This window comes from Macrobrachium nipponense, chromosome 28, assembly GCF_015104395.2.
Source record: "Macrobrachium nipponense isolate FS-2020 chromosome 28, ASM1510439v2, whole genome shotgun sequence".
Classification (NCBI taxonomy): Eukaryota; Metazoa; Arthropoda; class Malacostraca; order Decapoda; family Palaemonidae; genus Macrobrachium; species Macrobrachium nipponense.
In genome coordinates, this window is record NC_087217.1 from 31876045 (window position 1) to 31892722 (window position 16678).

General features: G+C 42.0%; 1 protein-coding gene across 6 annotated transcripts in view; it reads left to right on the top strand.

The window, feature by feature from the left end:
- The window catches only part of LOC135201651 (uncharacterized), a 305425-nt gene that overhangs the window by 273059 nt on the left and 15688 nt on the right, over positions 1 to 16678 (top strand). For all 6 annotated transcript variants that reach the window (XM_064230755.1, XM_064230753.1, XM_064230752.1 and 3 more), the window contains 3 exons: positions 1567 to 1713; positions 13923 to 14009; positions 14124 to 14280. In XM_064230755.1, coding sequence (XP_064086825.1) covers positions 1567 to 1713; positions 13923 to 14009; positions 14124 to 14280 — 391 coding nt within the window. The remainder of the gene's footprint in view (positions 1 to 1566; positions 1714 to 13922; positions 14010 to 14123; positions 14281 to 16678) is intronic.

Here is a 16678-nt window from a genome sequence, read left to right on the forward strand (position 1 = left end):
TTTGTAGGGCTTGGAACGAATTAGGCAATTTACATGTAAAATGTAGTTCGAGATACGTAAAAATCAGGTTACGAAGGCTGCTTCGGAACGGATTAATTTCGTATCCTGTGGAACTACTGTACAGGCTTTGTTATTGGACATCCAGATTACAGGTAGAGAGCTTTTTGGGATATTTTTTGAGTGCCCGTGGATTTTCTGCACAATACATGAGGAGCGATTTTTGCTTCGTCTCCTGGTATACTGCCACCCAGCAGTAAAGTTAGCGTATCCTTCACGGCTTTAAGTCCTGGCGTTGTTTGCTCTACACAGCTAATGTATGTTTTTTCTGGCATTTTTTTTTTTTCCAAAAAAAGACCTGTCTCATCAATATTAAAAACAGCAGCTTCTTTGTCGACGCTTGCTAATTCACCAGTAATGGATATGTGATGCAAGTTAGCGAGTTTTTTAAACAATGAAACCATCTATGACTTGCAGCAAATGTTTCATCTTCAGCTCTTTTGCCAGCCTTAACCTTCAAGTCATTGAAAAGGCTTTTAGCCTTTTCTTGAATCAGCATGGGCTAACTAAGCAGTACACATCTTTGTCTCTGGTGTTCCATCCAGATACCCAAATTTTTCCATTTCTTTTATCACACTTCTCCTTCTCTTACTTATAATAGTTGACTGTATTGGGACAGCCCTTTTTACGTGTCCCCTAATTCTTTGTTCTGAAAAATTGTGCCAATAGACTAGCGATTCATATTATAATGTCGTGCTACCTCAACCATTTATTCACCACTTGCTAATTTCTTCATTATTGCTACTATTTTCCCATTGAGATAGCTTACTGCTTTTTACCATTACCACTATATAGATATTTCACTATAAAATCACAAGAATTAATCGGAGCACAAGAGATCATGTCTTATCACTTGTGTAGGCTTGGGAGTCTAGGACTGCATACTGGTCTATTGGCGTCAGTCTTGGTGCTGTTTGGCGTGGATAATGGCGGAAATTGTAAGCTGAGGTGAGCAATACATAATTTGAAATTATGGGTAGCGGATGGAGCGCTCCAAACAAATTTGTGTTTACAATCACAGTTGTTCGTATCTCTGAAAGTTCGTAACTTGAAAGTTTGTAAGTAGGAGGGGTACTTGCTTCTCAGAACTTTTCTTTCGATGGGTGTATTTCAAGTAGAAAATTATCACTATATACATTTTGTGCCGAAGTGCTATATTGTCTTAATTCCTATGGATTCTGCAGGTTTTATTGACTTAATGTGCATTCGCAAAGACTAGCCAGAATTTTAGAGTGGCATGGTGTAAGCTAAGGATATGACCACAGTTATTCCAATTTTGTAGATAACCTGATTCAAGTGTTTATTAGGTGCTCCTTAGATATATGATTAAATCGTTTAATAGGCGCCCCTTTCCATCCATTGAAACCTTTTTGATTTGAACCCTTCATTTAACAACACTGTAACATGCGACAAAAACTGTATGCAAGCAGCCTAACGCCATATCAGTATGAAAGCAGCCATTAAGAAAGATATCTTTTAATCCTTTTACTTGTTCACTTTCTCTTGCAGCCATGATCATACTCATCCCAGTTCTTGTCAACCGTTTAAAGTTACGAGATGTTGCCATAGGGATAACAGGTGGTGGATCAGCAGTGTTCATGTTTGTTCTCCTCGGCCAGATTCGCAGCTCTGACATGTTGTGGCTTATGATAATAGGTTAGTGACTTTCAGCACCATTGTATGCAACAAAGGTCATCACTGTTTTGTAACTTGCACTTTGTTCATATCTAATCATTCTTTCCTACACGATATACAAACCCTCCGTCCTTTATATAAGGAGTAACGTACTTTCAACGCAGGCTGGAATACGGCCGTTAAATTCTTGAACAAGTGGTTAGGGAGTAACTACCATCTGGTAGGTGGGTAGGCCGGCCTGCCTGGATGTAAACTCTCCACTCTACTTTCGGCTGTCTTCCAATGAAGATGCATGTTTGTGAGCTCTTGCTGACTAGCTGTTAATCATGATTTTCCCGGTGGGATCTTTCTTTTGTATTATTTTTAATGAATATATATAATTATTATTATATATATATATATATAATATATATATATATATAATATATATAAATATATATATATATATAATATTATATATACTGTGCTTGATGTTAATAATTAATTGATTTTAATAGTTAATATGTGAACCCATCTTTCTGCTTTCTGTGTTATGGGTCGGCAGCAAGGGTGTGCCATCACCCTTATTACATATTTTTGCCCTTTAACATCAGGGTGAGATAATATATTTATTTCAAATTTACACTTACACTTTGGAAATTACCGAGGGGAACTTTGTAGGTTTGTCCTTTGTTTTTCTTCCGGTATTTCCTCTTCTCTTTCTTTCTTTTGCCAGCTTATTGGACGAAGATAGAGGAGAGGGTGTGTGGTGTTGGTGTTTGAGGATCTCCTCTCATTTCAGAGGGCGGTGCCCTTGGATGTGAGAGGAATATCTATAATTTTTTAATCATATTTTCTTTCTTTTACAGACTAACAGTGGTTATAATTGATTGCAGCAGTAAATAGTTAGATATCTCTTCGTGTTGCCTATCATAACCTTGGAATTGTACCTGTGACTCGTAGCATGCTGTGATATTGGTCCTCGAGTGTGTTTACAGTTCCCCTGCTGAAAATCATATTCATTAGTCACTGTTATCCAGGAGTTTTGTTACTGGACAACGCTTTCGTGGCTGTCCTGTGATTATTAGTTATTTCTGCTGGCAAATGTGCCTCATCCTGTAGAAGAAATCTTTCAGAATTTGGAGAAGTTGAGGAGGAAGAGTGCTCGTCAGGTGTCATCATCTTCCTTTTCTTAATCATCATATTTTTTTTCAACCTCCACCCCTTCGACTTCTAAGGCTCCCTGCTGAAGAAAGAGGTAGTCTCCTCCTCTATGAAGTCTCGTCACGGAACTTCTAAGTCTGCCTCCTCGAACTGAGGAGGCAGTTGGGTCTTCCATTGGCTTAGTTGCCTGTTCCTTCGGGAAAAGGATCAGCGTCAGTGACCCTGGTAGTTGTGATGCCAAATAACTCACAATCAATCAGTCAATCAGTCAGGAATAGGAACTGTCATGCTGTCCCCATGGCCTAGCGTGTTGGGAGCTTTAGAAGTGAAAACTTTGGTTTGCACTTCTGCTGCTGCTAGTCCTAGAGTGGTATGAGGTCCCCCATTCAGTCCTCTTGAGAGGTTTTGGCCTCGACGAGGGCTGGAATGTGTTGAAGGACAGTACCGGCCCTCGCCAGTAAGTTGCACGCTCAACTCCACCCAGACCACAGTCACTTTTGCGTGACCGACTGATCTTGGTGGTGGCGAACGTTGCTCCTGCCGTGTGAGAGTTTCGTAACCCTCCTTGGGAAAGCATTTCTCCAGGGCGAGAACACTCTCCTAGACTCATGTCACAGCCATCACAGCAGGTTAATGGCTGCCCGTGACTCGCTTCTCCTGCTAGTTCTGCTAGCTAGGCGAGCGAAACCGTCCAGTCTTCTCACCTATTCCCTCTACTACCTATGTCTACACCAGGAGGGGCGATGGGAATAGGAGGGATTCTGCAGAGTGCTCACTGCAGGATTCAGCATTGGGGACTTCGTTCCTGGAAGGATCTTAGGGTCCCACTAGATGTATGTCTACGTCAATGGCAGAGAGAACTCTCACCATCTCGACATCTTAGGATTTACACCTGGACTCTATGTTCTCTGTGGCTCTTTCTGTCCTTTGGACAGATAATTCGCAGTCCCACTATGGGTTCTTGTGTTTTGGGAGCCTCGAGTGCATATTCTGTTGAATTGTACTCTCATTCCAGTCTTATATGCTCGCATTTAGGACTGGTTTTTATGCCTGTTCTTCCTCGATTTCTACAGGAGTCGAGGAGGGCCCCCTCCCCAGTGATCGTTTGACAAAATTTGTGGGGCTCTCCGAGCACTTAAATTCTTTGGAATTTCTAGCACTCGCCGAGTGGTTTGGTCTTCTATGATCTGCAAACACTCGACTGAGACAAGTATTCCTGATAATTATTACAATAATCGAGAGTCTTGCTGAGGGCCTGGAACCCTTGGTTTCACTGGTGCTCGCCGAGTGCTTGGCTTCATCGTCTTGCCGAGCACCAGGGCAAGACAACCTTTACCAGTACACATGAGTTTACTCTTCAGTCTGGTTTGGAGTTATGCAGAGCTTGGTACTGCATGCAACACCTAGGTTAATGGTCAACTACCGTTCTCGTGTCTTTTACCATAGGGTCCGAACATGTAGAACAGCAGACAAAGAATCCTTATTTATTCTTCTTCTTGAAGCTTCGGCCTCGGAGGAAAACAGTTAATTGGGAAGAAGTGATAGTTCTTTGCTGACAATTACCACTCATAATTATGTAGTGGTGATCTGTTCAGCTCACCTGACTCTGCTCAACCAGCCAGCTCTGCCGAGCCGAGTGTTCAGCACTACCAAAGAAACTCTCCCGTGTTGCAGCAAGTATACGTGGGGGTCATTGTCTTCGTCCTCATCAGCTGAAGCTTCCTCACCTCCCTCTTCGAAGGCTTCCACAGCCTAAGAAGAGGAAGGTATTTTCTCCGCCCCCCTAAGCAGTCTCGCCTCGAGACTTCTAAGGGTCTGCATCTTTCCTTGGGGAGGGAGCAATTGGCTGTCTCTTCGGCTCACCTGCTCCTTCCAGAGTGGGAACCTGGACACTGTGGCGGGATAACAAGCTTAAAAGCAAGCAGGCAAAATCCCCCCCACATAAACCTAATCACTCCAGCGGCCAAACCCACCCTCAGTCACACTTTCCTCTTTGCACTACAGAATACAAGCAGGACAATTTTCCTATACCTACACACACAATAAAAAATCAAACACATGTACTCACCCAACTCCAGATACTCCAGGCTATGCTGTACTGTCCGCTGGTCGAGGTCACTGAGACACCACCAACTACAAGACAAAAACCAAGAACCACAACTCAACAACACAACACCCAAGGACCACAACCCCACAACTAAACAACACAACAACAAAAAAGGAACAAAACCACAACTCAACAACACAGCAAACAACAAGGAACTCAACCACAACTCACCAACTCAGCAAACAACAAGGAACTCAACCACAACAAAAGACCACTGCACAAACAATTACTAACACACACAAAAAAAAAAGGCAACACACACTCCCACTAACAACACCAAGAAATCACAACAGCTCACCAACAACAACCCTCAACTCACAGCCACACCAAGAAACCACAACAGCTCCCCAACAACAACTCACACACAACTCAACATAAACTCACAAGCACAACAAATCCAACACAGGCACAATAACTCAAAGCAACTAATATCAAACCCAACAACAATTGGCAACAAACCAATAACACATTACTTAAATGACTTTCAATGCCCTCAACACTTTCCACAGACTGCTGCCAACACTACTGATCAACACCAAGTCTGACTAAAGACTGACTAAAAAGAATCACTCAAAACACAGAACTCCGATCTCCAACAGCAGACAACCCAGAACTCACCAACAGCCAATTCAGTCGTTAACTATCCATACAGCAATTACACTCTCTCTCTCTCTCTCTCTCTCTCTCTCTCTCTCTCTCTCTCTCACAGACGTCAAATGGAACTCCATAACTCCTCCATATTTCCTCCCCCGTTACATTTGACAGCATTTCCTTACATTCACAACACCCTTACTTAATAGCCTTCCGCAACACCCACGGATGCTCAGACGCAGGCCCCGTGGATCTTGTTTGAGGGCCCTCATACACACTCAGTTACACCGCCATCAACTCTCCCAGACCACTTCCAGTCAGATTCCCATTACCATCTCCCTCACTACCATCCTCCCAGATCCCATTCGCTACCATTCACTAGCTCATCTACCCCCTCCAACTCTTGTCCGAATATCTCTCGTAACTCTGCCACCAAATCACTTACTTCATTTACATTCCTGCCAAACTCCCGAAGAGACTCATTCATAGTGCCAACTACATCCTTACCACCTGATTCCCTTCCCGGTGAAACTTCACTAAACCCTGACAATTCAAATCCACACACACTGTATTATTCCTCCCCTCAAAGCCATCCATATAACAAGCCTTATCCACCATTTTTACCCTAACACTAACCCCTCCATCATGCAGTTTACATTTCTCCCTTTCATTCCCTTTCCTAACCTTCTTCCGCTTTCTTCCATACTCAACCAACACCAACCACCAATCTCCCAGACCCATTTGCTCTCTGACACTCGGCTCATACTGTCGCATACTAAAGGACCCACCCAACTGAATCCCCTTAACACCTAGTTTCCCGAATTCCCTGCCTGACTCACCCTCTTTCGCCTACACATACTCACCACATGACCTTCCATTTCACATTCAACACACTTCGCACGCTGTTCTTTACACATCCTAGCATAATGCCCATTCTTCCCGCAGTTGCTGCAAACCACGTTCATATGGGTACCCCGACATCCACTAGCTATGTGCCCTACCTGTCCACACCTGTAACACTTAATATCCCTATCTTTCTTACACTCACTCACTAAATGCCCTGTTTGCCCACACCCGAAGCACGCTCCTAACGCCCACCGACATTCATTCTTCCTGTGTCCTGGCTTACCACATCTATAACACTGCTGCTCTCACTCACAACTGACTGACCCTACTCTTCCAACACTCGCACTCCTATCTCTTTTAGGGCTAATTACACTCACGTTACTTGCCCTAATGCTCCTATCTACCACTCGCTCTGCCATTCGCCTTGGCCCTTCCAAAACTGCCTCCTTATAGCTTTTAAACTCTGGTACAAACTCAGCCACTTCAGTCCTAACACTAACACTCCTACTTTCTTTCATACACCTATCTAACTCGTAATCTTCTATTTATAATATGTCATTCCATGTCAACCTTTCATTCGTCCATCGCATTTTCTCCTTACGTTTTAGGTTCATAAACTCATATACACTCTCTGGTACAGTCGCCAACAACTTCCGCACTAACTCCTTGCACTCATTTATCCCTTTGTCCCCAAACTTTTTCTGGCTAATGTTTCTAACCTACAGACATACATTGACATCGACTCACCAACATTCATTCTTGCCTCCTCAAAATCTTGCTTTCTCTTATATCTAACGCTACTCTTTCTCCTCTTTGCCTGTTCTACAATCCTAGTTTTCACTCTCTCATATGGCACATTCCCTACACTCATCATTACCCCATACTTACTCAACAAAAATCCTGTCAAAAGTTACCTAACTCTCTTGCCCAGACTCTCTTGTTATCCCCATACTTTTCCTCACAATACCTCTCATATTCTTTAAAAAAAAGTCCCTTATGTCCCTACTACCATATTCCTTGTATTGTGCACATCGGGGTTACCTCTCTCATATACACAGCCTCTTGTACTTCCTGCTCACTCTCACTCTCACTCTCACTTTCGCTACTTCCATTCTGACCCTTCTTTTCCTCTTCCGAATGCAGCAAATCAACTTCCAAACTCACGTCCATACTCCTGACTCCATACCCTTCTTACCCTTCTTTCTACCTCCCTGTTTCCACTCACCGCTATCTAAATCACTCTCAGCCTTTTCCCCAATGTATTCAGTCCTAGTCTCATCCTGTCCATCACCCTTACTAACTTTCTTTCCCTTAGTCATCTTCTTTTCCTCAGCTCCCTTCTTATTCTTATTCTCAGGCTTATCCTTATCCTGTGTCTTCCCCTTCTTTCCCTTAGCTATCACAACCAAATCACCTTCATCACTCGTCCTCTCATCCACTCGCTCTTTCACTTTCTTTACCACTCCTGGCCCGTCCGAGACCCAGTAGGCCTACCTCCTACAGCTCCCTCTCCCATGAATCCCTTCATCATTTCCTGCTTCATCTCTTGCACTGCATTCATCATTACCCCGAATTTTTTGTCCATTTTCTCAACCATTCTCTCTTCCGCTCCTTTCACCTCTTCTTTCATTTCCACTTTCACACATTTCCACTTTCGCACTCCTTAGCATTACTCTCATTTCCTCTAACTTGCTCTTCAGCTCCTCACACTCTACCCTCAACCTCTCATTCTCCACTTCCAATCTTTCCTTAGCTTCCCTCGCCAACCTCAGCTCCTCCTTCAGCCTCTCTATCTCCTTCAACCCTTCCATTCTCACTTTCTCCACCAATCACACAACTCAATACCCCAATCATCCTGCAGCCCAAACAGTCCCTGTTTGGGCGCCAAAAAATAATGTGGTGGGATAACAAGCTTAAAATCAAGCAGGCAATATACCCCCCACATAAACCTAATCACTCTAGCGGCCAAACCCACCCTCAGTCACACTGTCCTATTTACACTACATAATACAAGGAGGACAATTGACCTATACCTATACACAGAACAAAAAACAAACACATGTACTCACCCAACTCCAGATAATCCAGGCTATGCTGTGCTGTCCGCTGGTCGAGGCCACTGAGACACCACCAACTACAAGACAAAAACCAAGAACCACAACCCAACAACACAACAACCAAGGACCACAACTCAACAACACAACAACAAACAATGAACACAACCACAACTCAACAACACAGCAAACAACAAGGAACTCAACCACAACTCAACGACTCGGCAAACAACAAGGAACTCAACTACAACAAAAGACCACTGCACAAACAATTACTAACACAAAAAAACAACACAAAAAAGGCAACACACACACCCACTAAGAACATCAAGAAATCACAACAGCTCTCCAACAACAACCCTCAACAACTCACAACCACACCAAGAAACCACAACAGCTCCCCAACAACAACTCACACACAGCTCAACAGAAACTCACAAGCACAGCAAATCCAACACAGGCACAACAACTCAAAGCAACTTATATCAAACCCGACAACAATCAGCAACAAACCAATAACACTACTTGAATGGCTTAAAATGCCCTCAACACCTTCCACAGACTGCTACCAACACTACTGATCAACACCAATTCTGACTAAAGACTGACCAAAGACTAACTAAAAATAATCACTCCAAACACAGAACTCTGATCTCCAACAGCAGACAACCCAGAACTCAACAACAGCCAATTCAGTCGTTAACTATCCATACAGCAATTACACCCTCTCTCTCTCTCTCTCTCTCTCTCTCTCTCTCTCTCTCTCTCTCTCTCTCACACAGACGTTGTAAATGGAACTCCATAATTCCTCCATAACACTATCCCCAAAATAGTGTCTCAGGAGCCCCAAGAGGTCGAACTCAGGTTTGTTTTCCTGTCTTTGGTTCATAGGGCGCTGCGCATGGAACCTGGCCTGTGTTGGGTACTCGTATATGAGTGTCGCCAAGTATTCAATCTCCAAGGGGGCTCGCACATCCACAGTTAGTGATAGGTAGTCTTCTCTCCATCATGTCAGTGGCGCAGGGTGTGAGAAGGGACAGAGCCGTGTTGGTGGCTTGGACCCACCTGTGAAAGCCAGGAATAGCTATTCTTCAGGTGCCAAGATCGATGTCACTTCCTCGGGACAAGGCATCTGAAGGAGATAGGAGGAGGTTCTCTGTGTAGTTCTCTGTGTGAGGTTCGATCATGGAGACGATAGATGGGTAGCAAGACTTGGCAAGTTCTTGCCAGCTTTTACTGCATTAACTCCACTCAACTTTCGTGGTCGTTTGTATGAATGAAGCAGTTGTAGGAAATGAATGCTTCATTTGACAGTGAGAATACTGCAAGTTCAGAGAAGAGCAGGCAAGAACAGTCAGTCCTGCTCTCTTTTTTCCCTCTATTTCCTGGTTACACTGGAAGGAACAATAAAATAAGAGGAATTCTATGGAGCCTACTCCCCAGAGTTCGAATCCGAGAGACTATGTATGTTTTTGGTTCAATCTTAGGATCTTACCAAACATATGTCAGTCAGTTCAGGATGAATAGCACTGAGAAGTTTGAACACCTCTCCAGTGCTACTGTTTTAGGAGCAACCAGTTCGGCTTGAACTAGTCTTCTTCTGTGTCCTGTTATCACTGTAGAAGTCTCCCTTCTGGACAACTTCATCTTCGCTCTCTTCATTAGAGAATGAAGGAGGTCTGCTTCCATTCCTTATTCTTGTCTCTCGAATGAAGAAGAATTAGGCTGGAGGGCGATTTACAGGAACCAACGAATATATTCTAGTATATTCTCCTCGCGACATGCTTCTGTTATGAGTTGCATCGTCCAATTAATAAGTGCATATCTGTAAGTTAATTCTTCTGGTATGTGACCGAGATGAATAGTACCTTCTCTTACCTAACCTGAAACTCATGACAGCCTTTTGGGCCTCCCAAGAGTGTCTGGTTTTGATTTTGAGATGACTATTTGTATTGTGTCCCAAGAACACCACAACATTTGCATTATCACCAAACAAGAGGGTTTCTTTCCCTCTCATTTTGGTTAAAATGCAGATCCTCAAGTGTATTTTTTTGTGCTCGATGGTTCTAGCCAAATGCATTCCATCATGAATGCACTACGAGGCAACTCAGTATAAGGAGTCGAGTGAGTGGCAAGAGTATTGCCTACTCTTGGAGATTCTATTTGTCTTAGTGTTGTTTCTCCTCTATCGAGGATTAACTACCAATTCGAATCTCTCTGCCCGGCAATCACAGACTTAGGTCTCTGGTTGGCTCGGATTTCTCACATAAGGCCCATGTCTCGTGCTCCACATTTACCGCTGCAAGAATTTTCAGGCAGAGATATATCTGACTTATTATCATCTTTCTGTTTACCCCATGGTATAACAGAAGTCTGCAGTCTTCTGTTCCATCACACCTGCCCCATTGGCTGCTGCAATGATGCAGAATGATTTTCTTCAGACAATTTGAGTTCTGTCTTCTAATATATATTTCCTAATTCGTAAGGTGTTAAATTATTTTTTGTTCGGCCAGAATTGAGAATGAATAGCAGAAGACTTCGCCTGATCTTCGCCCGACTAGCTCTGCTTCCAGAGTAAATAGAAAATTCCTCCCTGACCAGCCCACAAGAAGTGGTTCTTCAGGCAGTACTATCCCTGTGTTTTCATTACTGAAAGACTCTCTGCCTTCATTACAAGCACCGACTTTCTCACCAAGCAACAATGGAATAGATTAGTAACTTTTCACGTCTTCTGTAAAACACCAGGGATCAGAACCATCTTCACTGGTTGGTGTCATCGATGGGACTTTTTCTACGATCAGAATCGTGAATTCACTTCTCTTGATTCAACTGTGAAGACATAGGTCTACATTCACCCTAGTCATTCACTTGGTAGAATTGTTTCTCCTTGGTTGAGATTCAACTACTGATGGGGAACTTCTGTCTTGCCATCACAGGGACCTCAGTCTCTAGAAGACATTTGACTCTTGCCTAATGTCCACATGCCTCACTGGAATCATCATCTCATCTCTCAAGATCGTTGGCGAACAAGATAGACTGTTTGCATGGGTCGTTTTCATCACCTTTCAACAGGCAGGTGTCATGTCGTCACTATGTGTTGGATGTGCAATCATTCGGCATCTGTTGACGAGTCTGAATCCTTCATGATCTGCACTTTGGACTTTGTATTAGTTGATCCAGATCAATCGTTACTTTGTCCTATTGGCGTATTGCTGTACCTACGAAGGATCGACACCCTTCATTGAGTGTTGATACCTTTATCCACTGCTGGCTTCCAATGCAGAAGTGTCTAAAGATATGTCTTCCTTAGAGTCTTACGAGATCGTGAGAAACTTCTCTGCAGTTGGATATGTCCACTGTTAGCTCTCTCAGAATATGTTGGACTGGAAGATAGATGCGGTCTCTTTACGACCATATTTATATCTTTCTTCCTACAGGTCTGCCTACAGGTCCTTGGAACCTCTTGTCCTTGGACCGGTGGGAGATGCTCACAAGTTGTGTTTGCTTACCCAGCTGCTTCAAGAGGGCAAGTTGCATCTCGCCTTTTGTGTGCAGTTCTAGAGGTAAGAAGGATGCGAGAGTGACTGGCCTCGCCACCTTCCGCTCCTAATCTTTCTACTCCTCTTCCTTCAGGTTGAGGATAGGACTTGAACTTACACCTGCTGGTCGGGCGTTTGATGTGGTAAGCTTAAACATCAAGTTTCCTTTCTATTTTTCTCATCAGAATCATAGAGGCAATCCCGCTCCTTCCTCTAGCAAGGTGAGTAAGGAGACTGGCAATAATGCAAACCCTTCCCAGAACTTTGCATTAATGCCTCCGACTCTAAATATTCCTCCCAGCCCTTTTTCGGATGAGGTACGATTCCCTTCTCATTTTGAAAAGGCCCAGTCTGACTCTTGATCATGCAGCTCCTATACTCCAATCAAGTTGTCAAAGGCAGGGCACTGCTCCTCACTATTACGACTAAGAGGAATAGCCCAGGTGTACTGAACTCCAGTCAGTTCTAGAGGCTCACACACATTCCTCCCACCAATCAGTATCTTCCTAATGTAAAGGACTGAGGGTTTGTATATTGTGTAGGAGCAAATCACAAATTTTTGAAGTAAATAGTATTTTTCTTAACTATACAACCAGAAGTCCTTTATATTAATGTCTACCTCATACCACCCTTCAATCTGAAACTTGGGCCGAAAGGCAAAGTGGAGAGTTTACATCTGCCCTTACATCTGGGCAGACGAGCCTACCTGCCTTCCAGACGGTAGTTACTGCCTAACCACCTTGTTCAAGAATTTAACAGCCGTTTTCCAGCCTGTGCTGAAAGTAATTCCTAATGTAAAAGACCTCAGGTTTGGATAACTAGGAAAAATACAATTTACTTTTAAAAGGTTGTGATATTACGCTGAACATAATTTTATTTCATTATTATTAATAATTAGATTATTTCATCTAAAGATGGAATATAGTATTTCAATTGTCCCATAATCTTTATGATATACGTTATCTCTCCAGTACAACGTTTTAAGAATTTACATCCCATGAAATTGCCAACCCTTACTGAGGTTCAGGGCTTGTTAAATTTTATGGCACGAATCCATCAACTTTACTCTACAACAGAAAGATTCAGTTTTTCAGTATCAAAACTTGATAACAGAAACTGGTAGGAACATCATGTTTCCTTAGAAAACCAACTGATTGGTATTATGTATAGGATCAACGTATGAGCGTGCAGTAACTAAAATCTTTGTACTTTAGGATACAAATCCTGTGGGAAGATTTAAGACTACGGCTTGATGAATTGTCATTTAGAACTTTCAAGTTTTACCGAGAGATCCTCCACCCAGTGGGTATCTTTGCCTTTAGATACATGGTCTTTGTGCGAACCCATTCTGTTCATATCTTAGGTGTAGACTTGTTATACTAATGTTTACTTGAGTAATGGAACGAATGTGGATGGCTTGGTTTCTTATATAATGATAGCTAAGTCCTCAAACCAAATAGAGTATGTACGTGGTAAATGGGATTTCAGGGAGGTCTGTTACATAAACTTTTCTATTTGTAACAAGTTTATAGAGTTTTTAATACAGTATGTGTTTTTATGTATCCCAGTAGAATAGTAAGGTGGATTGCCACCATCGGCGCTTATGTTTGGTAGGGTAGCATTACCTTCAAAATCGTCAGATGCAGAAAATTATTTTCTTTGCAGCAAAAATGATCTTGTTTTCAAATTCTTGTTTGGCAGGTGTGAGATATCTATGCTTGACCTTGACTTGACCTTATCTATAATTAAAGACTGATTAGGCCTACTAAAAGAATGTGAGTGTTTTTTGACTGAAGTTATTTAGGGCACAAGACTTTTCATAGCCCCCAAACTAATCGTTTGTAATGCCCCATGCAATCCAGAAACACAAAATAATATAAGTGTTCAAAGTTTATTCCTGCAAACATGAAATATACAGCTTGTAATGAATAACAGAAAGGTTTTTCACAGCTCCCTTAATTGGACTATGGAAGCCTGGTGTTTATGTTGCCCTTCGAGCCATTTGGTCAAAAATGGCAACTAGGCCACAAGAATTAGGTAAGAAGAATCAGTGATACTTAATTGACAGCTAATTCAAAACAACTGATTTATACCATAGAATTATTTTAAACATGGTTAGTAACATAACAAATAAACGTGCTTTGTTTTTAGGTAAACTTTTTGCTGCTCAGACAATAATTGGAGTGGCAGGTGAAGCAGTTTCTGGTCCCATATTCTCAGCGTTCTACAGTATTACCCTGTACTCATTTCAGGGAGCATCTTTTCTTCTCTGTGCAATCTTCTTCACTTTGGTAGTATTTGGAATTAGGTAAGAGCAGTTATCCACTAACTTTTAGGAAGACTATATTTCAACAGAAGCATATTCATGATTCATGAAAAAATAATTTTTTATTTGGAAACATATTTCATGGAATAAGTTGTGGCATAATTGTGTCCTGTTCATATGAAAGTTACACAGGACAGTTTTGTTTAAGGGGTAAGTAATGTGTTTCAGCAAGAGGCGACATGGTGAAATTGCATTTTCTGACTAGGTACTGTGCTCTCCAAAAATTCACATTACAAGCTGGCGAGTTTTGAGTACTACTGTTATGCATGCAAGTAGATACGAGCATGACATTATTGAATCGGTACAGAAGTATTAAACTTACCTTCAATTGTAATAAACAAGTATAGTGACATCTCATGACAGATCTTGTTATATGCTTACCTACATGTTAATAGTTTATTTACCTATCAGATATTCTTGTTCAAAGAAAAATTTACAATTAATGCCTTATCCTTGGAACACCTTTCTTCTTCTTCTTCCCAGCTTTATCCCTATTCGGGGTCGTCGTTTCTATTGAGTCTCTTCCATCTACCTCTGTCCCGTGTCATTTCCTCCCATACTCCCTTCTCCCTCATATCATCTCTAATGCAATCTCTCCACCTGGTCTTAGGTCTTCCTCTCCTTCGTGTTCCATCCACTCCTTCATGTTCCATCCACCTCCACGTCCATCACTTCTCTTGCCATGTGTTGCTCCTCTCTTCTCATCAGGTGGCCATACCATCTTAACCTTGCCTCTTGCACTTTCTTTGATGCATCAGTGATTTTTACTGTACCCCTAATATGTAGTGTTTAACACTCGCCCCAGTTTTATACTGACACCTTTTATATAGGTGAGCGAGTCAGAAGCTTCTGACATGTCCAATTTAGCAGTTCTCTGGTATTATAGCAATATTTTACTAGAAATAGTGCTAAAGCAGACATATTTCACTGGCCGACACGGCTTCCTCGCCCAGAAATAGATTTTTCCTACGTCAAAATCCCTTTTCTAACCCTGTCCTTTTTGGTTACTCCACTCATCCACCTTAGCATCCTCATCTCGTTTACGTTCAACTTTCTACCCTCTGTTTTCTTTAGAGGTGCTGCTTCCAATCCTTATGTCATTGTTGGTCTGACCACTGCCTTGTGCACTCTGCCCTTTAATCTTATAGGGACTTTCCTATCACATATGACACCAGACACCTTCCTCCAGTTGTTCCAACCACACTGAATCCGGTTGTTAATGTCCTCTTCCTTGCTCCCCTCATTGTAAATCACTGAGCCAAGGTACTTGAATTTATGAACCCTTTTGATGTTTCCTTCACCTAATTTGATTGTTGTTTGCTGGTCGCCATCCAATTCGGTTGTCATATATTCTGTCTTTTTCCTGCTTATTCTTAAACCTCTACTCTCCAAGGCATATCTCCATCTTTCAAGTTTCCCCTCCAGTTCTTCCCTGTTCTCGGCTACCAAGACTATGTCATCTGCATAGAGCAAACACCATGGTGGCTCCTCCCTGACATCCTCTGTTAACACATCCAAGACGATGTTAAACAGAAGTGGGCTTAGAGTAGATCCCTGATGTAGCCTGACTCCAACTTGGAAATTTTCTGTTCTTCCAACTGTAGATCTGACGCTGGTCTACATTTTTATACATCTCCCTGATCATTCTGACATACTTCTCCATCACTCCTCTCTCCCTGAGTCAAGGTCTATAAAGGCCATATGCAAGACCTTTTGCTTCTCTCTGTACACCTTTGATATTGGTAAATACAAGTTAGGGGCAAGGAGTATTCAACTCAAATAGTAATATGTATAAATAAATTACTAAAATGAAAAATATTATAGATTTTGGTAAATCTATGACTTGTGTAAGTTAAGGACATATAATATTCAGATGTACAAAAAAGATTGAACTGGAAATGGTATTCTTTTTTACTGTCATATACCTTATTTCCTTTCAAATTCTACAATTGTCTTTTTTTTCGTAGATTCATTTGCTTCAAAATTTATCACACCAAAAAATGCCACTATAACAAGAACCAAGTGGTAAAATAAAGAGGAGCTTTACAATTTTGGGTTACATGGAATATTCCACAACAAAATATCGTAACTTTATCATTCTAAGTTGCTGTTGAGACAACTTGTAAGCCTCTTCCAAAAAGGCCAAGAAATTGCAAAACTGACATCTGGCATGGAAGGGAACTTTCAAAAAACCTAAAATCTAACTTGCTCCTAAGCCAGAGTGAATGGGCAGTAAAACAAATGCATGGGGTGGGTCAGTGGATGTGACATTGTGTACCTTCAGCAAGCCTCCAAACCGTGCTGCCAAACCCAGGTTTACTCAATAACAAAGTGCTTTCACAGCCACATATGTCACTCACATTACCTGCCAAGCAATCTT